Source organism: Cibotium barometz, unplaced genomic scaffold, assembly GCF_041138505.1.
Source record: "Cibotium barometz isolate CiBa-2024 unplaced genomic scaffold, ASM4113850v1 ctg488, whole genome shotgun sequence".
Classification (NCBI taxonomy): domain Eukaryota; kingdom Viridiplantae; phylum Streptophyta; class Polypodiopsida; order Cyatheales; family Cibotiaceae; genus Cibotium; species Cibotium barometz.
In genome coordinates, this window is record NW_028229445.1 from 58,970 (window position 1) to 82,920 (window position 23,951).

The window sequence follows — 23,951 nt, forward strand, 5'->3', positions numbered from 1 at the left end:
TTATAATTTGTAAGTCTTGACCGAGTGTGGAGACTTGAGTTACCAGCAGTGACACATCCCTGATAGCCTTTATCCTAAGGGAGTGAGAAGATGTAGTAACCGACATGACCCTGACATGATTGTCCTTTGCCACAATACACCCACAGGATGACCTAAGCTTGGTGACCTGAACAGCTAGGGGAGGCGAGCCAGTGGGCAAGCGTAGTCCCAAGTAGGTAAGGTTGCATATTTGCTGAGGTCATGGGCAGCTTTGGGTGGATTGCCTGAGGGGCGAATCGGAATCCATGGAGTTGAGGTCTGGTGGACCTTGTTACCCTGACAGCTTATGCCGGGGTTGTGGTGATTTTTGTTTGTGGTCATGTAGGTGGTGCTGTTATCCATGCCAGGATTTATATGATTGACAGACTGGCAGGATAGCTTGGTGCTCACCTTGAGTTTTGACGATGGTGTCCAAAAAGGGATTTACTTGTATCGAGACCCAATTTTTGGAAGGGACTGGCTGTCTCTCTTTTGATTGTGAGCTTAATGGGGATTCTTACATGAGGTTTGTCCTGGTGGTATGGGACGCCAGGGCTTATTGCATGTAAGGTCTCTTGATACTTCTACATCTCTTGGCTGGGACATCCTATTCTGTAATAACTAGCTAGCCTCAGGAAACATTGTAGTGCTAGTTCTCACCTGAATTCGACATCGAGATATGGAAGGCTCCTGAACGGTGAGATTCTATTTGTTGTCTCGGGGGATCTCCTAGAGGGAGAGATTCTGGTGACGTGAGTAGCTTTTCCATACACTTGGGAAATCTCCCTGAAGGGTTGAGGTAGTAGTAGGCATATGAGGTAGCTTTGGCCTAAGCTTACCTGTAGTCACTTCCATTTTTAATAAGAGTGGCCAGCTCAATATGGTTTGCTTTCCTACGTGTCCAGTTGTGCCACAAGACTGCTCTCGTGCATTGGTGTTTTTCCTATGTGAGTTGGACATACTTGAGCTGCGGGAGTCAGCACTTGTTACGGGTACCCTTGGTTGTACTCGTACGCACTTTAAAAAAGTACGTGGTGTTGGATGTATGTATATATATATATATATATATATATATATATATATATATATACCCTTGGTTGTACGCGTACGCACTTTAAAAAAGTACGTGGTGTTGGATGTATATATATATATATATATATATATATAGATTGTTAACAGCACAATTGATAACTCAAACAAAAGGTGAATTGATAGGAGACCTCCTTGCTTTACTCCACTCAGAGTAGTAGAAGGGAGTGCAGCTGTTATCTAGGGTGTGGATAGACAATTGGAAAAACTCCTTGGTTTTTAGTCTTAGCAAAGCTGCACCATGAGAAAACAGGAAGTCCTCTAGACTGTCTGATGATAGATTATATGACCCAGAAACTTGTTAGGGTAGTCAAGCATGCCAACAAAAAATGTCAATCTCCAGGTCAGGGCTTCTCATATGCAAGCATAGGGGGACAAAGTTGAGGGAAATTGAAGTAGAATGTCAATGTCAGAGACTTTGTTAGAAGCGATTATCATAACATTAACAAAGCAGGCATGTCACATGCATCTGGGGCCTGATGCATGCGACATTTTCCACGCATTTGCAAGGGAAGAAAGGAGTGACATGCCACCCCTGCAGGGTGTGATCTGGACAGCTTCCATGTAGGGGCGAGGGGGGCTGCAGTTAAACAACCTTTTAGGTTTTGTATTGATATTGATAGTGGCTTTGTTAAAGATAGTAAGGGCAGTTAATCAGTGGGGAAAGTGCTGTAGTTCTGTCACAGCCTCACAAGCATTGACAAGGTGTACTTTGAGATGATTCATGAATGAAATGGCTTCTTGGACTAGCGGACAATTTATGCTTCTATCCTTGAAGAAAGCACCTGGTAGTTTCTATCTTTGAGGAAAGCACTCGGTAGTAAGGCCAGGATTGACCAGAGTCTACTGGCAAGGGCCTTGGCAATGATTATAAAAACCTTGCTCAAAGGAATAATAAGTCTCTACCTGTGGATGAGTATGTTCTTGTATCATGATGTAATGTTGAGCATACTCTAGATTATGCAAGTTTTGGAAAAATGAGGATCCTCTTGCCAATGTAATGTGGCTGCATAGACATATAGTGTTGAGAAGTATGTGTGTTCCGAGCGTTCTTTGTTTTGATGAATATTTACATAGTAGTTTTGCACTCATGTTTTCAAATGAAGAATAATCATGTCATTGGTCATGGCAAAAGGTACCAAGGTCTTCAAAAAAGCTACATGAGGACAATGAATATGCTTTATACACAGTCACTCTTTTTAGAAAAGTTTCAGACACTTTCAAAACAGCTGCTCGAGAGAGAGGCTTCCAGGTAATTTCAGCACTATATTTTCATTTTTCTCAATTTGTTCCACTTGTACGTGTTCCCGTATATGTTCCTAATACGAGTGGAATGCTATGTCCACAAGAGTGCAGAATGTGTCGATAAGTTCAGGCAACACTGCATAGATATGTACCCAAAGATTGCTGCTCAGCTTGTGTTTAATCTGGTAACTTTGCTTAGTGGAACCACAAAGGTGGTCTATAATGCCAAGTGGGCTCACCACGCATAGGACCGTGACGCCCAATCCATAGGAAGGCCTCACGGCTCTTCCGCATGCGATTGGAGCCACCCTGAAGCTTACCCCAATGTCCATGGAGGGTATGAATGATGTCAAGCCAGATGCTCCGAATGGATTCTGCTGGTGGGGTGAGGGTGCCCGCAATGGCCTCACTAAAATGAGCTCTCCAAATATTGCAGGCAGCAATACTATTACAAATCTCCCATCTCTGGTAGGAGCTGGGAGTCCAATGATCAGAACCGGGAGCTCGAACTGGAGGGAGATACGGCGATGGCAGACTAGCATGGCTAGGTCCCTCCCATCCTCCTCATGTGCCCTACGGCCTCATCCTCGGTGGCCTAAGCAACTGTGCCCTGGGTAACCGGGGGGGGGGGGGGGGGGGGTGGTTTGTGTCGTTGGTAGTGGAAATGCGAAGAATCCTTTGCCAAACTTGCTTAGCCTTTGGGCAGTCCTAGAGTCATCGCGTAGCGTTACGGGGTAGGAAACGCTGAAACGTTTCACCTCTCTACAAGTGCTTACTGAAACGCTTGCCCGAAACGGCTACACACACACACACCCCCAACATACACACACACACACATAAATATATACATACACATATAAATACACACACACATATAAATACACCTGGAAGTAGAGCATCTATGGCAAGTGGATGAGGATATATGTCTGCGTGCCAGAAACTGTCCTGAGGGAATTACAGCCAAAAGAACGCGCCATAAAAAGAGCTGTTGTCGAAGAGGAAGCTTCGACTGCCAAAGAGATCGCAATCGTCTTTTCCACCACCAAGATGACCGATGCATATGCCAGAAGAGATTTGCCCGTTCAGAAACCCAAGGCAATGGCAACAAATGTTTATACAGACCAGCAACTGTAATATCAGATAGCCTCAAGGGATGGCATGAAGAATCAAAAGAGGAGATAGTCCAATCCTGCAGGCGATCTCGAATTTCCAACAGTGGAATCGGCAAAAAAGGCTGAAGCATCTGAATTATATCATGCCAAAGACGACGATAATGAGGTCCCAAGCCATAATGTGCAGCAGCCTGTTGGAAAAGAAAGAGGGGAGCCATCAGGATGGATGACATCTCCCACAGATGTAACACCCTTTGAGTGGAGAAAATATGAACGCCGGGGTTCTTGCACCGCCAGGGGAACTGAAAATGCTTTGGACCAGTGGATGCTCTCAGCGCGGAGAGAGTTGCCTTGTAAGGAGCCGCGACCATTCCATTTTAAATTTGAAAGGACAAGCTTCCAATCAGCAAGTAAGCCAGAAATGAGAGGACAGCCCTTAATTTTGCCAGTAATGTAACCAAGAATAAAATCCCAATGAGTAGGTTGCCAATGGCCAAAAGCCGAAGTCGTCAGATGAAGTAACAAATGACGAATCATCGCTGTCCAAGGCTGAGTGCCTTCCAGAAATTGAAGCATCAGTTTACCTCTGTGGGCAAGAATATGCACCTGTAAATTAAGGATATTCAAGCCTCCATGCATTTTAGGGGTGCACAAACGATTTGCCGAAAGCAAATGTACACTCTTTTTCCCCTGCTTCGATCTCCAGAAAATCTCCAAGATGGTGGACATAAATAATTTCAGCTCTCCCTTAGAAAACCTGATGAGAGGAAGGTAGAACTGAATATAGGCAACCAAGATGGATTGGAGAATTTGTAAACGAACATGCAATGGCCATGTTGCAAGTTTCCAGTATTCCAACTTTTTCTTGAGCTTTGCCAAGACCCAATCTGTTTGTTGACGGCGAGTGACTGTCCATCCCAAAGGATATCCCAAATGCCGAATCAAATGAGTGGAGTGAACTATTTCCCCTTGCCATAGCAAATTATGCCACTGTTTTGAATGCAGAGGCAACAATTTAGATTTCTGAAAATTGATTTCTAGGCCAGCCGCAAGGGCAAACAAAGAAAGAGCCTGCATCAAAGTAGAGAGATCCTGATGTGTGTTGCGAGGAAGAAAAAAAGAATCGTCAGCATATGCCTGAGCAACCAACTGACGTCTATTTTGAATGTCCAATCCATGAAGAGTGCCAGTATCAACCAAATGATCTATATAAAGAAGCATGGGATGCGTCGCTATAGCATACAAAAGAGCACTTAAAGGGCATCCCTGCCTAACTGAACGATGCAAAGTCCATGATTCTGAGAGATCTCCTGACAATATACAAGCCGCCTGGCTATCAGCATAAAGCCAGTAAATGATATTCTGCATTTTTTCTCCAAATCCCAGAGCACGCATGGTTTCTTGAATGAACCCCCATTTAATAGTATCAAAAGCCTTAGCAATATCCACTTGCAATAATAAGACATCCTGTTGCGTGTATTTGGCATATTCAATGCCAATATAAGCATTTGCAATGTTATCTGTAATGTGCCTGCGAGAGGAATAAATCCATACTGTGCAGAATGGAGTCCATCATTCAAGCAACCCTTAATGCGATTGACAACCATTTTACTGATAATCTTGTATATCACCGGCATAAGGGTAATTGGTCTCCAATCTGCCAAAGACTGACATAAGTGTTTTTTAGGCAACAGCTTCACTAATCCTTTTTTCCAGGAAGCTGGCATTTGCCTTGTCTCCCAGGCAATGTTTACCATACATAGCAAAGGTAATTTGAGGGTGTCCCAATATGCAAGAAAAAATTCAACTGTAAGGCCATCCTATCCTGGAGCTTTCCATCGGCCACAAGACCTGATTGCATCAGACAGTTCTTGTTCAGAGAATTTTGTTTCTAGTTGTTGCGCCTGAGTAGCAGAAAGGATGGGGGATACATGCTGTAATAACCGATGACGTGCATCACACACTTCCATGGCGTGAGAATCGTCCTCTCCAAATTGAGAGGAGAAATGGGTAACACAAGTCGCAGCCAATTGTGCTCGGGTGGAGGTCCACGTGTCATCTGAAATTAAAGTGCGACATATAGATGCAGCTTGTTTTCTGGAATGTAAACTCTTGAAATTTTTTTTTGGAAGAGCAGCCTTTGTCCAAAAGCCCCTGTTGTCGTGCCCGTATCTCCCATTTGACAAGCTTTCGATGATCATTTACCTGAATACAGTGATGAGCTTGACATAAAGAAGTGGCTTCCGCCAAAGTTAGGGAGCGAAGATGACTAAGCTCGATTAACGATTGGCATGTTTGCTTAGCATAAGCAACAGTCTGTCTCCAAGCTTCCAGATACTGTTTACCATAATCACGGATGACTGATTGCATGCGAGCAATAAAAGCTGTCCATGCATAATCCAAGTCAATGAAAGATTGAGGAAAGAGTGGCTGACAGGCCTCAAGTATCAGTGCTTTGAATGCATCATGCTCCAAGTAACTATTATTGATGATAAGCAACCTTCGAAGTGGCAATCTGTCATCAGGCATGTCGTGCAGATGAACTCTGAGCCATAAGGGTACATGATCTGAATATGTAAATGTATAATCCACCCACAATTTGGTCGTGAGAGTATCATAATGAAACGGATCAATCTGATACCATCGATCCAAGCGAGCTTTGTAAGTGGATTGTGCATTATGTTGGTAGGTATACCCAGGCATCAGGGGCTGAGATTCTTTCCAAAGATCAATCAGATTAAGCGTTGCTACAAAATCTGCCCACGAAGACGTCTCAGTAGCAAGCATATGTGTACGACCGGATGTATTATCACCAGGTTGAGGGGCATTATTGAAATCTCCACATATGAATGCTTTCTGTCTCCAAGGGTACAATTTCATTTGTTGCCATATTACATATAAATACACACACATATATACATACATACATACATACATACATATAAACATAAATATAAATATATGTATATACGTATGTATGTATGTAATAGGCTCTGTCCACGCGCGCAAGAGAGAGAGAGAGAGAGAGAGAGAGAGAGAGAGAGAGAGAGAGAGAGAGAGAGAGAGAGAGAGAGAGAGAGAGAGAAGTTATATTAACGTCCACGGGAGGCCGAATCCGACCTATGGGACAGATCAGGTACATCCATTTACATTCCACTCTGGGTATCGATGCCAAAGAGGCATAAAACTGAAAAAAAATAACTCAAAATGAACTCTTAAGACTCTTAAGAGTTTAAATTACAATGGGTTCTATTGCATCTAGTTCAAAATTGAGGTTCAAAATAAAAATAGCTATATTTCATCCATGGATGGATTTGCTCTTGAGGGGGGTGGGGTACGGAATTCTTTAATGATTGCTTGTCCTCCTCTGTATATTGCCCATTTGCCATTCTTTCTTGCTTCTTTAAGTTTATTCAGCTCTGCCGATCTGTTCTTGAGTTGTAGCGGGGTGAGTTCATCAGCTATCCATACCTTTGTCCCTTGGAGAGACCTTGTTTGCTTCATCACTGCTATTTTCTCATTGTTGTCCATATAGGAGACTTTTGCCTGTGTACCCTTTACTATAATAGAGATAGGGTCTCCTAAGTCCACGAAGGAGACTACTTTGCTCAGTTGTGCTGTAAGTACATCTGTATCTAATATGTAGTCTTCTCGAAGCTCTTGAGCTATGTCTGCCCTATCCCAGCCTTGAGGAAGACCACCGACTCTGATTACCTTTTTGTTACTTTCCATTCGTTCCTTTTCTTTGACCGCTGATATGACTTCTTTAACAAAATCTTGTGAGTTAACTGAATTTACCTTTGAAACATAGTTTGTCGTTTCTGTTTGTAGTGTTGTAGGTATGGGTCCTTCTCGTGCTTTCTCTTGCTTCGTCTTCATGGCTTGCACTTGCACTTTCAGTTCGTTGATTTGTTCATCTTTCTTGATAGTCTCGTGTTTCAGTGCTGCTAATTCTCCCTGGAGTTTCTTCAGTTCTTGCATGAGGTAGGCTTCCCATGGTGTCGGCTTGCTCACGGGTGGAGGAATGGGCGGTAATCGTGAAGCGGTGACTGAGGCAAAAAACTTCTTACTTTCCATGTGTTGCTGCTGATAAAGGAGAGGGCTGTTGGTGGAACGAGTCTCCCCTCAAGGGTACCCTCTCCCCTTTGGGGGAGACTCAGAAAATGCGACCTACAAGATACTCAGCTACAGGTGCAGGGGAGAGTTATGTTGCTGCCTTGGGGGCCTGAGCAAGGGTGGGTGGAGAAAAGCGGCCGAAAAGAGACGGACGAGGGGTGGCGAGCAGTGAAGCGACGGGCGGGAGAGAGAGAGAGAGAGAGAGAGAGAGAGAGAGAGAGAGAGAGAGAGAGAGAGAGAGAGCTGTATTAACGTCTACTAGAGGCCGAACTCGACCTATGAGAAAAATCAATGTACAACTGTCAATGTCTTCTGGATGTCCAAAAAAGAGAGGACAAAATGAACATGAAATACACTATGAAAGTATTGAGCTAGTTGGGGGGTGTGATGGATGGAGCACTACTAGGAGGCTTAGTATGCAACCTATATGCATAGGGTATACAAGAATGCAGTGCAGATTTGTCTAGCTAGAACCAGTACCATAATGGGTGTGATGGATGGAGCATTACTGCTAGAGGCTCAGTATGCAACCTATATGCGCAGGGTATACAAGAATGCAATGCAGATCTGTCTAGCTCCAACCAGTACCATAATGGGGGTGTAATATGTGATACATAGGTGATGGTGAGGCAAAAATACCTCGGAGCATGATCTCCGGGTGTGAGTGTAAGTGAGCTAGCCGCTCCTGGATATGGTCCTGATGTCGAGCCCGTATCTCTGTGATCTCCCTCTGATGTAGTTTGGGAGTCTGGTAGCCTGGTGCTCTCGGTCTCCGCCTGGCTCGGAGGTTCGCAGCGCGCTGAAGTGTAACCCCCTCCTATGTCAGAATAGGCACTGGGATAGATCTCTGGAAGAAATCAGTGAGCTGGAGCTGGAGCTGTCGCCCACCTCTCCCTGTGGTATGAGTCCGTAGCAGTGTCTCTCTGTGGGGCTGTCTCTAACAAGAACTGGCCAAATCTGCGCTGGTCTGCGGACTCCATGATCTGGCGGAGTGAGGGATGTCCACTGAAGATGGTGTATCTCTCTCTAATGACACTATATGTTGTGCATCTGCATACATAATGTTCCTCACTCTCAACCTCCTCCTGGCATAGTCCGCATATCCTCTCTGCTCTGGGGATCCGTGCTGCCCTACCTGTCTCAATCTCAAGCTGGTGTGATGACACTCTGAGCTGGCCAATCACCACTCGGGCACTCTGAGGCATGTACACATCCATGTATCCAGGTCTCTGTATGAATCCATCCGCTGAGATACGCATAAACTGATCTCTGTAGTATAGAATCTTCGGCGGTAGAGGCTGACTGGGTGTAATCCAAGTCTCTTGAGTGTATCGCTGCCATAAATCCTGCCGAAGGACTCTGTTCCTCTCACTGTGAGAGAGCTGGATGTGTGGTGCATGTATATCATACTGGAAAGGTGGCAGGTGATCTATGTCGAGACCATGCTGAGTGAGCCACTGTATCATCTATGAATACCATGATCTCCTATCCCCACTCTCTGCGAGCTGCCTGGACGCCTCAAAAGCTCTATGTGAGAGTCGATCTCATGGCATATCTCTGATCCTCTGTATGAAGCAGATCGTCCGGAAGAGGGCCTCTACTAGCATAGGAGGTGCATCAAACTCCGTCTGGACAATGTCATGTGGGACGGAGGGTTTGCTGTGGATCATCCATGAGAGCATGAGAATCTGAGGCCTCTCTATCTGAGACCATGTGGTGGCGAGCCCAGGTGCCCATACTGCTGCAGCATACATCAAAGCTGGGGTGACTAGTGTGTCAAACAACCACCCCTTCGTGTAGGGCTCTTGGAAGTGTGCCTGGTGACACTGTCTCTCTAGCATGGCCAGAGCTGCATACCCTCGTGTGAGTCTATCCCTGGCTGCCTGTGCCATAGTAAATCTTCTTGGCGGAGTCGTAAATGTAATCCCCAAGTATACATATGAGTCTACCACCTCTACCTGTCCTCCTGCTAGTGTGAAGATGGCCTGTCGTCGAACCGGCCCTGAGGTGTGGAAAATCATGGCCTTGGTTTTCCCAAGGTTCACTGTAAGCCCCCTCTGTGTGCAGAAGTCATCAAGTGCATGGAGATGGTGTTGTAGTCCCATCCGCGACTCAGAGACCAGAATAATATCATCTGCATATAGCATAATGTGGACTGTGGTACCTGAGATGTCTATCCCGTCCCCACCACTGTGATCAATGAAGTCAGCCACCTCATCGATGTATAGCCCAATTAGTGTAGGAGAGAGTGGGCATCCTTGCTTCACACCTATGGTGCTAGCAATAACATCAGATAGCCCCCCGGGGCATCGTATGCACCCGAAGACCTGCTCATATAAAGCATAGATATCCCAAACCATCTCTGATGGAATCCCGAATGACTGTAGGTGCTGGAAGAGTCTCTCTCGTGGCACCGTGTCAAATGCTTTGCAGAAATCCACAAAGCAGCAGTATAATCTCTTCTCCTGCGCCCTAGCCTGGTCAATCAGACATCTCAGAGTGTATATATGGTCAATAGTGGAGAAAGCTCGTCGGAATCGAGCCTGCCTTGGTGCTCGCAGTCCCTCCTTCTCTGCATATTAGCTCAACTTTGCCTTGAGCACTGTGCCATAAAGATTGGCCAATGTATGACCAATCATGATAGTCCTGTAGTCCTGTAGTCCTGTAATCATGATAGTCCTGTAGTTGCTGGGGTCTAGCATGTCTCCCGCTTTGTGGAGGCACGATGGTGTGCATAGTCCACTCAGCTGGTAGACTGTCACCATTTGGCCACCCGAATGGTTCACTCTTGCTTTCACACTATATACATATTGGATTGGTGTCCATGGCTTATGGAATGTGCCTATGCATGTGATTGACACGTGTCATGCTGTATAGTTGGATATGATATTCCGCTGGGACTTGACGTTATCATGTTCGGAATATCTGGAGGACTTGGCTTTCCGCTGGGACTTGTGCCTTTGTGTACATGCCCGGAAACGCTTGGAGGATTGGCTTTCCATTGGGTCTGGTATCGCATATACTTGCCTGGAAACGCTTGGTCTTATATGGTTTCATGAACGGAAATTGCTCATGTCATTGCTGCATTGCATAGCATCTTTATGTGCTTGCCTGCAAATGAAATTGCATGCTGTTTTCATGCCTGCATGACCTATGTGTAGTTCCGGGCTAGGGGGCGCCCGCCCGTGAACCGTGCGTGTGAAACTGTCTGTTGACATGGTTGTGTGGCATGTGAACAGGTGGTAAGTATTACCCAATCTAGGCTCAAATAGCCCTTAGGACTTAGCCAATATTTATAAGTGAGGGCGTTCCCACTTCATTAAAGTTTGGGCGCCCAAAAGTCACTTATAAATTATGACCGCTTCCAAGTTCACACTCACTGAAGTCTCGAGGCGGACAAGACTCAATGTCCAGGACCTGATCCTCCCCTTTTACTCATAAATGGACATCTCCCCATGTCCCTTCACCTGATTGGATCCCAATTCACTTACTTATTAAGAGAAAATTCGTGTTTTCTCTTCATGAGGATTTTTGGAGGCTGAAAACTCTGTTTTTCCACCATTTCTCTCCATTTCCAAGCTCTCCATAGCCATACCCAACTTGCTAGGGTATTTTCCAAGCTTCCAAGAGTGTTTCCAAGTGCTAATCACTCTCCTACTCACTCCCAATGACTGAAATTCAGCAAAACAGCTCTCATTTTTGCTGTAATTTCTGGTCTTTTTGCTGAAAACCCTAATTTCAGCCTTCCTTTCTCAAGTTGAACCATAGGGGAAGCTTTCCCAGGGTTCCCTTCATCCTCTTGAAGACTTTTGTCGCGAAGGATTGCTGCAAATCTAAGATATCAACACTTCTAAAGCTTCTAACGCGAAGGCTTCCGCTTGCAACAACTTCTATGAAGACTGGTAAGCTAATTGGACAATGTGTTGTCATTACTTATTCAGTAGAAGGGCAGGACTCCTTGTTTAGCCGCCCTGTGTAGTATTTCTCTTGTCCTATGTGCTCTTGAAGATGTTGCTACCTTGCTTGGTAGAACATAGAGCCAATGGTAGAGAATATGGGCACTGAAGTCGAGCCGGGCATCAAGGCAGCTCCTTGGTGATCTACATCGCCATACCATTGTTTTCTAAATGCTGAATTTCATATGCATTGGCATGGAGGAGGATTTGGCAATGGATGCCCGTGAAGCTATGTATTGAATTTCTCCAATAGTAATACAATTTACTCAAGGGAGGGGGCGGCCGTTCCGGCTCATTGTGTGTCTCTTGTCAATTCAGCAATTTACTTCTTGTATTTGAGCAAGTGTCCTTCAAATCTTAGTGTATTTAAGTGTATTGATTAGCATTGTGTTCAACCAAGTCACATTGGTATCAGAGCATACGGTTCTCTTTCACTTCTATCGTGAGAGACGATCATCGTGAACACTAGCTATCTCTACACTTAGAACATTATGGACAGCCATACAATGAATGTTGGAGATGCTAATACAAGAGACAGGGACAATGAAATGCATGCCTCCAATGCTTTACACGATGAGCAAACTCATGTGGTGCACAATAGGGAACATGAATATGTGGGACAGCCGTCCCGTGGCAAAGAGAAGATGCAAGAAGAAGAGTCCATAGTCTTGAGGACTGAACTTACTCGTATGCAGGCTCTTCTCCATGCACAACAAGAAGAATTGAATCTCTATTGCCGCGAGGATCCATTGGTACATGATCGTTTGAATCTTATATGGATCATGCAATGGCAATGATTGCTCAAGAGTTACACATGCAACCGAGGGATGCAGCACGTGCATACTTGGCTCGTACCGAGGATGCCTATGCAGAAAAGGCAACCATCCCACATGTCTTTGAATCCCCACTGGTGCCCGAACAAGAACTTATGTCTAAGAGGATAAATCTCCATGCTATGGGAGAGGAAGATAACAATGAAGTGGGATTGGGTAAAGCAAAATGAGGGGAAATCGGTAAATGCATATGTACAAAAGTTTTGGAAAGTGCTTTTGGAGGTGTCTCCATTTATGCATGTCACCGAGGCGGAAAGGAAGAGAAGGTTTCATTCGGGATTGCAACCCGTGTACAAAGCGGGATTACAAATGTATCCTGGTCATACCTTACACCAATTAATCGCAGCCGCCACCGCCACCGAGCAATTGGAACTCAAATTGAGTCGATCCAATAAGGCTAAATCCTCATTTCAAGGCAAAGAGAGGGCTGTCCAAAACCTGCAAAATGACGGACAGCCACCTAAAAGGGACCAAAACCAAGCCAAATCAGGTCCAAAAGCTGAAAATAAGTTTGCTAAAAAGCGCCCTTATAAGCCGGCAAACTTTGGTCTTAGTGCTGAGAAGAAGGAGCAATATATGCGTGAAGGCAAATGCTTTACTTGTGGCAGCACCGAGCACATGGCAAGAGCATGTCCAAATAAGAAGAACAAAGCTGAAAATGCTAATGTACCGAAGCCCAATGTGCATATGGTTCCGGATGTGCAGGGCAACACTTCACATGATAGCAAAGATAGGGTTGTATTTAAAGGTTGGGGACAACTCAAAGATCAGCCCGCTTTGTTCATGTTTGATGATTGTGCAACGGAGAATTTCATATCCACTCAGATGGCAGCTGTTTTGGGTATTGAAGTGGAGGACATGGGTCCTCAAATTGATGCAGGGGCTGCCTTTGACGTATTGATCCGTGCAAGGCTTACAAGACTAACAGGATCACCTTCATGCATAAAGGCCGAGAACATGTAATTGATGCTCGTGAAGAGGGTGATACCATTCCCCTTGTATCTCATGTACAAATTAAGAAAGTAATGAAAAAGAGTATTTTTGCGTACTTGATTTTTGTACGAGATCCTGTTGAGGAAAATGATGTACATGTAAACACTCTTTGTAATGATAGGCTGAAATTTTTGCAAGAGCACAATGATTGTTTTGCTGATGAGTTACCAAATGAGTTACCACCTGTACGACACCATACAAGCATCAGGAAGTGGAATGTCCTTGACTTGATCAAAGGATTGCATACGTTTTTGATTAGGTAGGGGACAGTTCCGTGACTTGGTATATGTCACTGCTTGCGTCATGTGAGAGTTGACTGATCATGATGCTGTAGCATAATGACATTGCATGCGGATTGAACATGAGGCAACACATGTAAATCACGTGCATCAATATTTGGTTTTCCTTAAAAAATAATGCAATGTATAATTCTTTTTTGTTACTAGGTTCGGGAGTTTGACTATGATCCGGAGGCTCAACAGAAGAGGGAGGAGGAGATTAGGCGGCTTACAACTGACCAAGAAAACATGCGAACTGCTTTACAACAGTGGTGTTATGCTAGTTATGGAGAGGTAACAATTGGATTTTTTTCTGGGGGGGGGGGGATTTCTTTTTCTTGTAATGATTTATATAATGGTCAATGCATCTATGGTTAAACAAATAACGCACGAAAAAGTAAAAAACTTAGATATGTAATAAGGAATTTAGAAGCTCATATAGAAGTATGATATGAATTAAGCATTTGCAATACAGGGGGGACAACCTATGGTTTTGAATTATGGCGAAGCAAAAATGTGGAAATGTTTCAAAGGAAAGCCAAGAAGGAACCAAACAGCCAGGCCTGCTGTGATAAAACTACTGTTCAAATCAGTCAACTTCAAATCAGGTTTGGAGGGGGGATGAGACAAACCAAATTCACAATAGTTGAAAGTTGAAACATCATGATACAGTACTCCAGCCTAGATGACGTGCTGGTTCCAACTAGCTTATACGAGGGATAACCCAGGGCACTGCTCCCACAAGCCCATTGTAGATTACTAGTGCTGTGAAAGTGTGTAACAGAGAGAGAAGTCCAGCAGAGATTCACAAACACAAGCGATAATCCTAGCGCTAATTTTGTACAAGGGATAAATACAACTGATTGTTCAAGTACAATCTGCTGATCTCAGCCCAATTTTCTCTTGATGTGGATGTCCTGGTGCAAAAAGATCATCCTCCTCTTCCATTTGCCTGTTTCCTTACCTACATGGGTGGGGCCAAAGGTTATGCTCAGTTGTAAGTCATATGTTACTTCCACACTAGGCACCTAACCTAGGGTAGGTTAATCCTGGGTTAGAGGGGTGCCTGGCTAGGGGACAGTTTCACACTAAGTGAAGGAAGGCTTTAAAAGAACTATGGGAAAGCACTTATAATAAAAGCAGGGCTAAGTTTAGGGCCCAGGCTCCTATATAAGTGAACCCAAGGCATAGTTCTAGGATACGATCATCTAGTCTAACTCGTAGCCTAAGGCCCAACAGGATTGCTCACCGCAAGGCCTAGTCGGCCTGCATGCACAGCCGGCCCAGCTGGGCCAGCATGCAAGGCATGCGGCTGGTGTCAGTCAAAACCAACCCGCATAACCAGCGCCATTGCCTATAGATCCGACAAAGCAACACGCCAACAGCGATCGACTATAGATCCGAAACCACAAAGCAGTGCTGGTTATGCGGGTTGATCTATAGTCACAAAGCAACATTGCCTATAGTGCTGTTAGCTATTAGGCAGCGTGTGAAGAAAGGTTGGGAGAAGTGGCGACAACAGCGAGCATCTAGAGAGAGAGAGAGAGAGAGAGAGAGAGAGAGAGAGAGAGAGAGAGAGAAAATGAAATGAAATGAAATGTTATATTAACGTCTTCAAAAGGCCATAATGACCTATGAGACCAAAAGTTACATCATGGTGGATCTGATACAATGTCTGGATAAAAAAACCCAGAAAATGAAAAAATAAAGATGATACTACTGGCACCTAAAAAATGAAACTGGAACTGGAAGGTACACTATGGAGGTACCTCCATCTCATAATATGTGCCGCATCGGACACTGGCGGATCTCCTCAATATCCTGTGTGGTCAGCACCCTGACTGGGTGTCTCGCATGCCTCGCAAGAATAATCCGAATCTGCCGCTGCAACATCCGTCTATGCTGGGATGCCCTCCTCCGTGGTCGTGGGCGTCTGGACCACCCAAGCTCAATCGCACGATCAATCAGTGTACCTCTGGTGTGTGAGAGAGAGAGAGAGAGAGAGAGAGAGAGAGAGAGAGAGAGAGAGAGAAATATTAACGTCTGTGAAAAGCCAAAGTGGCCTATGAGACCAAAACTGTTGGGTTTTATGTTGTGTATGCACCCAGAGGAGTGCTAGTGATCATCAGTAGATTACTGGGGCACTTTTTACTTCAGTTAGTGGAGGTTTTTTCCCCCAGTTTAGCTCAGTTTCACTTATATGCAGTTTATAGGTGTTTTGGTCCACCCGGCACATTTTATGGCCGGACATGTGAACACATATCTTTAGGGTCACTATTATGTGGCTATTGTACTTCACTTTGATTATCAAGCATATACTGAAGTCGTGTTTTCCCTCTCTCTGTTGGTTTCCACGCCTGCTTGAAGCTTGTGTAAACCCTAACCCTAACACTTCATTGCCTTCATTTGGTATCAGAGCAGTGAAGGCTTGCCATTGCAGTACACAGTAGCCTTCAGTTTCTGTCCAGCCCGTACATAAGTACTTGTCCGTACCAGTTCGCCGTACAACTCTGCTGCCCGTACTGTTCGAGCTCTGCGCAGCAGATAGGTGCTTCCGTACAGTCAGCGCCGCCTTACTGTACCTGCCCGTACACCTGTGCGCCGCCTGCAAATAGTCGCCTGTAGCCTGCCGTAACTGTTCACAGCCGTCAGCATCTGTACCTGGTCGCCTCAACGCTGGACGTCCTGCTCTTGTCAACGCTGGTCGCCTTAGTGTACTCAGTCGACTGCCAGCTTCTGTACAGAACCAGTAGACTGTACATGCATAGTACAGTCAATTGTACTTGCTCTTTGGTGGACTGTACCTGCTAACACCACACTGTGTTTGGGTGCAGCAAATTTGGGCATTTTTGGGGCATTTTGGCATTGTGTACGCCATTTGCTGCTCTACTCAGTCATTGGTGCATTGAGCTGCACATTCAGAGGATTGAGAGTGCAGGCATATTTGGGTGAACTGTATTCAGTGGAGTACAGTTATTTTCAGGGTTTCTGCTATTGGGTTTTTTGATAAACAGGTACAACATTGTGCGTAAGCATAATGGCAAATCAACAGCAAAGTGATGTATTCACATATTTGTCTAAGGAAGACAAATTGGATGGCACGACCTACTCCTTGTGGAGTTTTATGCTGAAAAATGTGCTTGTGGCAAAAGGTCTTTGGGATTTTGTTAGTGGTGATGAACCACGTCCAGGTCCATTGGCTCCAGAGACTCCTCCCCAAGGGGGTGCTCGTGGACGAGGACAACAGGTACAGGCTCCAGGACAGCCATTGCCTGTTCAAAGAACAAATGCTCAAAAGACATGGGATGCGAGGGATGCACAAGCTTTGTCACTCATTGCATTGTCAGTACAGAGGTCCATTATACCTTATATTCGTTCAGCTGGCTCTTCACAGAATGCATGGGTGACTTTGGAGCAGATGTATGCTGCTCGTAATGAGGCTAGGATCTCATTTTTGAAAAGAGAGCTGGAAAATCAGAAAATTAATGAAGGAGATGATATGTCTAGCCACTTAAACAAGCTGCAGGATTTGAGAGAGCAACTCATCAATGTGGATGAGATTATTCCTGAGACACAGCTTGTGTCCACCATCTTGCACTCTTTGCCAAGATCTTACTTGGCTTTTCATACCTCTTTGAACCTCAGCATGAGGAATGCTGTTGAACCCCTCAAGTATCAGGAACTTGTTGCTCTCTTGCTACAAGAGGAGCAAATAAGGAAGAATATGAATATGAACACAAATGCTGAACAAGCATTTACTACAGGTCAAAAGGGGAAAGGAAAAACTCAGCCAAAGAGTTCAAATCAAAATTCAGGTGATGGTGGTTCTTCAGAGGATACCAAGAAAGGTGATGGACAGCCTAAGAAGAAGGGCAAATGTCATTACTGTAAGAAGCCAGGTCACTACATCACTGAATGTAGGAAGAGGATTGCCAAAGAGAAGGCAAAGGAAGCTGGGATGTCTGTTAATGATGCTTCTAAAGCTCCTCCAGAGACTGCTTCTTTTGTTGAGGACAGGGATTACTGTTTTTATACATGCAGCTATGATGCCTCTTGGTCTTCACAGGCACTCAGTTTGACAGAGCATGCATGTACTTGGTATTTTGATAGTGGTGCCTCAAAGCATATCACATCTCGCAGGGATTTGTTTAGTCATGTTGGCCCTGCCCCTGTTGGCAAAACTGTTCAGTGTGCCAACAATGCTTCATATCCAGTTCGTGGCATTGGGGAGATTCAGCTCACAGCCATTGATGGCTCCATTCTCCGCCTTACAGATGCCTTATATGTACCAGGGATAAAGAAGAATTTGTTGTCCATTTCTTCTTTAGCACATTGTGGAATGCAAGTCCACTTTGATGATGATAAATGCATCGTCAGAGACAAAGCTAATGCCTTGACCTTGATGCTTACTGGTACATTATGTCATGGACTTTATATCAGTTGGATGCATTTCAGCCAGTGGATCAGTCTGCTTATCATGCATTCACTCTTACTCCAGCTATGGTTGATGCGGAGTTATGGCATGCTCGCATGGGGCATGTAAATTTTGGTAGTCTTATGCTTATGCAGCGACATAACATGTTTACAGATCTACCTCTCATGGAGAAGCCTCCAGATCACATTTGTGAAGGATGTATTTTGGGAAAAATGCACAGGTTTTCCTTCCCACGTGATCAGGCTCTAAGAGCAACTGCAAAGTTGCAGCTTATACACAGTGATCTTTGTGGTCCCATGATGCAGACGAAGTCATTAGGTGGTTGCTTCTATTTTGCAACATTTATTGATGACTTCTCTCGTATAAGCTGGGTCTATCCTTTGACACAGAAATCACAGGTATATGATGCATTTTTGGCCTTTGTAGCACTTGCTGAGACAGAGTCAGGATGCAAGGTCAAGACCCTCCGTTCTGATCGAGGGGGGGAATATATGTCACATATGCTGAATTCCTTTCTTGGGAGTAGAGGTATAAAACATCAGTATACTACTCCTTACACTCCACAGCAGAATGGGGTTGCAGAAAGGAAGAATCGGTCACTCATGGAGATGGCCAGATGTATGCTAAAGGCAAAAAGGCTACCACATATCTTTTGGGTGGAAGCAGTAATGTGTGCTCGTCATATTTTGAATCGATGTCCCACAAAGGCATTGGTTTCTATTACTCCTTTTGAGGCTTGGCATGGCCGCAAGCCTTCTGTATCGCATTTTCGTATCTTTGGGTGTCTTGCATATGCACACATACCCAAAGAGTTGAGGAGGAAACTGGATGATAAAGCCACAAAATGCATTTTTGTTGGGTATAGCCGTGAGAGCAAGGGCTACAGGTTATATGACCCACTATCCAGGAAGATATTCACTAGTGGGGATGTGATTTTTGATGAAAAATCAGAAATATCCATGGCTGGTTATGAGGCAAATCAGGCTGAAAATGATGTGTTTGAAGGTCTACTACCCATGGAGTTTCATTCCACAGTTGGTGATCCAACTCATGAGGGTATAGGACAGCCAGCAAATGATGTAGGTGGTGCAGAAATTCAGCAGCCAAATGAGCCAGAAGCTGAACCAAATATGGGGCAACAGGCACCACAGGTCAGACACATACCTAGATGGTATTTGAGGACATTACAGGACAGCCATTTAGAGGGTCCTCTTGCTGGTCGTACTCGTAGGGAGACAAGGACCAATGAGCATGCACACATCATGGATTTGAATCTGGTTATGGCAGCCAGTTTAAGGATGATGATGAGCCAGATTCATTTGTGGATGCACGAGATAATGTGCATTGGAACAAAGCCATGCAGGATGAGCTTGATTCTATTACAAGGAATCAAACATGGGATTTGGTTGATCTGCCCAAAGGCAAGAAAGCAATTGGTACTAAATGGGTCTATAAGTTGAAAAGACATGCAGATGGATCCATTGACAGGTACAAAGCCCGTGCAGACATCTTCACCAAGGCATTACCACGTCCGAAATTTGAAGCATTCCGCAATGCTTTGAATTTGTTTCCTTTTGGTGGATGATGTACAGTGATCACATATCACTCCAGGGGGGTTTGTTGGGTTTTATGCTGTGTATGCACCCAGAGGAGTGCTAGTGATCATCAGTAGATTACTGGGACACTTTTTACTTCAGTTAGTGGAGGTTTTTTCCCCCAGTTTAGCTCAGTTTCACTTATATGCAGTTTATAGGTGTTTTGGTCCACCCAGCACATTTTATGGCCGGACATGTGAACACATCTTTAGGGTCACTATTATGTGGCTATTGTACTTCACTTTGATTATCAAGCATATACTGAAGTCGTGTTTTCCCTCTCTCTGTTGGTTTCCACGCCTGCTTGAAGCTTGTGTAAACCCTAACCCTAACACTTCATTGCCTTCAAAAACATAGTACACAGCTGATGGTGTCTCATCAAAAGTAAGACAAAAAGGACTAAAATTGTCCTAAAACAGTCTTAAGTAGCTATGAAAGGAAAATTCTCCTACTGAGGTACAACAAAAGTTTATAATATCTACAACTATCATAAGACTGGTGTAATCTGTTCATCCAAGTATCTCTCTCATGGGGTCCTGTAAGATAGAGAGACTAAAGTGGCGGGGTAGTCGTCTCCTGTGGTTGGCGGGTGATGATGGCTCTAATCCACCGGTGATGAAGCGGCCGTGGACGAGGTCCTGGTTAGCGTGGGCGTCTGTCACCAATTGGCCGACCATTTGGTCCATCTCCAGATTGGTGTCTCGTTCACTTGAGGCCAGGCCGGTGTCTCATGTGAAGGGGCCAGTATTTTTTCATAACATGGACGGGAGCCAGATTGGTGCCACCCGTGTGTTAGTAGGATGGTGTCATATGGACGGGAGCCAGACTGGTGCCACCCGTGTATGACCTGGACTATGTTCTATCCATGGGATTGTCACGCCATGGAAGAGCCAGTATTTGTGCCGTGTCTTGCCTATGGGATTGTCACTCCATAGGGAGGCTCGTGCTTGGATCTCTGTCTTACCCATAGTCACAGGGGACGGAGGCTTGGAACGCCGGGACGGCGAAACGGGACGGCGTAGGGACGGGGACGGACGGACGTCCCCCACTGGACGTTTCTCATAGGGGACGGCGACGGGGACGGCGCAAGGACGGGGACGACTGTCGGGGACGGCGCTGTGCGGGGACGGCAGAGAGCCGTTGCGCCTGCCGTTGCTGCCGTTTTTGGTCGTTGCGCCTGCCTGCCCGTTTCTAGCCGTTTATGGCTGTTGGGCCTTGGCTCTTCTAGCCGTTTATGGCTGTTGGGCCTTGGCTCTTTGAGGCTTGGCCCTCTCTCTCTCTCTTGCCCTTGAGGCTTTCCAAAGTATTTGTGCTCATTTTGATGTACTTCCAAAGTAGAATTTGTGCTCAATTTGATGTACTTCCAAAGTAGAATAAGTGTAGAGTAGAAAAATTAAAAAAAAAAAGTATTTTTTGAGTGCCGTTCCCTCCCCCGTTCCCGTTCTCTACTTATGGCCGTCCCCCGTCCCCGTTCCCTACTTATGGCCGTCCCCGTCCCCGTCCCCCGTCACCGTCCCTCGTCTCTTGTGACTATGGTCTTACCTATGGGACTATCACTCCATAGGAAGACCAGGATTTATGTTTTCTGTCGTGCCATCATTGTGCGCGACAGAAATGTTTAGTACTTGTTCCATGAACGGGAGATATGTCCAGGATACTGTTTGCACACGTGTTCATGTTTTGCATGTTTGGAAATGTTTTCGCATGACTTGTATTTTTGTGTTTGCTTGTTTGACGTGCTACTTACTGAGCGGGGACGCCTGCCAGTGAGTCGTGAAGTTTGCTCGGTCTTCTGACGAGTTTTATTGCGTGTGAACAGGTGGTAAGTGTATTGCATTTGTTTATTTCATAGCATTCTTTTTAACATTTGTTTTTTATAAGGTTGCAGTTTCACACTCATTAATGAGTGGGCACCCTTCCCAATATTTCATGGTACCTTTAGAAGGGTGGGCACCCATTTTGGGCACCCACGTTTGAGTCATGGTGGGAAAGGGAACCCCTCGTGTGTGGGGGTGGGTGCATGGCCACCTACCCACCCCCCACCTTGGAACCTTTGGAACTGGCCGCCTCCATGCTAGCAAGGTGGGTCGGCCAGCTGTTGGAAGTGTGCCCTCTTCATCGCTTACATATAGGCGACCGCTTCATCCGGCTATCCACATACGGCTGTGCAGGCGATCGCTTCATCCGGCTATCCACAGATGGCTGTGCAGGCGACCTCTTCATCTTGCTCTGCAGGCGGCTGTCTTCTTGCCCTGCAGGTGACTGCGCAGGTTCTCTCACTCCTCTCTGGCCAGCAGGTGGCTGCGCACAAGACTCACCTCTCTTTCCAGCAGGCGGCTGTGCCCAGGTGTCCTTCTCTAGCCCCTATGCAGCTGCACTTAGGTGCCTCTGATATTTGTTCTCCCACTAACGAGCTACAGGCGACTCTCTCACTTGCGGACTGGCAGCAACAGCAGTAATAGAGACTTCTCCTTTCATACGTGGGTGCCTATTACTTCTGAAGGCCATATCCATTATTTTGCAAGGTAAGTGGATTGAGATTTAAGCAAAGGTCTTTGATGTAAATCTTATAAGGGATACTCTTTGCTGCTAACACCCGTTCGGTGCTAGGTAGTCCAAGCTTTTGGAGAACCACGGTCCATGGGTGCCGAGATTGGGAGAGCCAGGCGTTAGTACGAGAGCGCCTGTTTGTGCATGGTCTTGGAACACCAGTGGGGCGCTCTTTGTAGATTCCAGTGAAGGCACAGGACCGTAGAGATTAGACTTCTTCAAGTGGATCGCTCTCCTTCGAACGTCTACTTCAAGTCTCTTGTTTGGTAACTGTATTCATCTCAGTTGTACATGGACATCATCTAGTTCATTGAACCCATGGAGCATTGTATCTCTTAAATACTCCCAATAATATATCATATATTGAGGGGGGGGGGGGGTCGGCCCGTTCCGGCCCCAGTGCTAGTGTCCATTGATCAACATTTCATTTCATTTCAGTTTTCAGTTGTTATTGAGTTGTCCATTTATATTGTGAAATTTAAGTTGTGCTATTACGCGTGTGGGTGTCCAACGGAGTCTATTCCCACTTGACGGGATCGGTTTCAGCGTCTCGCTCGACAGTGCTATGGCTCTGTCAAGGGTGACTCCTCCTGAAGGATGTGTATGGGACGTTTGGCTCTCGGAGGGGGTAGTGGAGGTCTTGGTCGTATCTACCGGGGTGGTTTGGCCCTGAAAATTGTCATGGCTCACCAGGGTGGATCCTGGTGTGCTGTCCTGGCTCGTAGGAGAGCCTCTCGATGGCGTCTGAGCTCCAATAAGAAAAGCCCCAAACACCTCTGATCCTCAAACTCCATCACATGTCGTAATGGTCTAAAACCCTCTCGGAAGAGACACCAGTATCTGCCTCGTATCTCATAGTACACAGTACATCAGCATATGTAGTGCTCCTTTGACTCCACTTCCTAGTGACATAGCTGACAAATGCGGTCTTCTGGTTTCATCCCCTCGTATCTGCTGCCAGTCTCTACCCTCAGCTAATGTGATGAAGTGCGGATCTGTCCAATGGCACTGCGAATGCCATGTGAGAGATGGGTGTCCATGTATGTAGACCATGTCACAAAGCCATCTGGGGAGAGATGTAGAAAATGGTCCCGATAGAGAGCCATCTTCGCGCCTAGTGGTAGGGGGGCTTGGACCATATCCTTCCTGCATCTAGCCTCACGATGTCCATCCCGATCACCCTATTCTGCTCTCAGAGCGACTAAGGTCCAAGAAGGGGCAGTCCAGGCTGTAATCAAATGGAGGGAGTGCATCAATCGTCATGCCATGTAATCTCAGCCAGGTACACATCTGGGTGTACCAACATCGTGTATCGTCGTCTCCTGCTAACTGCCTGGAAGAGATAAGTGCTAGGTGTGGGTATCTTTGTCTAGGGAGCTCCCATATCCTCTGCAAAAATGTCATTGACTGGAACAAGGCTTCGGTAACCATTGGTGCGGCTCCTATCTCTGCTCTGACAATCTTATGAGGTACCAATGGTTTGCTCTGAATCATGCGTGCGATCATAGTCACCAATGATGTACATTATCACCCATCTTCTCATCACGAGCTTGTCTTCTTGCATAAACATGCACACCACTATCTGTATGGTTGGCCATAATGCTTAAAACACCAACGGTTAGTGTATGCAAGATAGGATCGTCTTCCACAGAGGAAGGAGGAAGATCCTAGGCTCTGGTACCAATGTAATTTCTGCGGTCAGGGTTGAGCATAGTCTTGACATACACAAAC

General features: G+C 45.6%; 1 protein-coding gene and 1 long non-coding RNA gene across 4 annotated transcripts in view; both read left to right on the forward strand.

Moving 5' to 3' along the window:
- Window positions 1-23,951, forward strand: part of DET3 (vacuolar ATP synthase subunit C (VATC) / V-ATPase C subunit / vacuolar proton pump C subunit (DET3)) — a 71,701-nt gene that overhangs the window by 36,503 nt on the left and 11,247 nt on the right. The window contains exons 7-8 of one of the 3 annotated variants that reach the window (XM_086797883.1): window positions 2,243-2,359; window positions 13,809-13,934. In XM_086797883.1, the coding sequence (XP_086654009.1) occupies window positions 2,243-2,359; window positions 13,809-13,934 (243 nt within the window). The remainder of the gene's footprint in view (window positions 1-2,242; window positions 2,360-13,808; window positions 13,935-23,951) is intronic. The other 2 variants (XM_086797886.1, XM_086797885.1) reach the window with 2 other exon arrangements.
- LOC147602563 (uncharacterized) lies at window positions 21,881-22,357 on the forward strand. The gene is made up of 3 exons (XR_015265785.1): window positions 21,881-22,017; window positions 22,118-22,195; window positions 22,281-22,357. It is a non-coding gene; the product is annotated as an uncharacterized LOC147602563 (long non-coding RNA).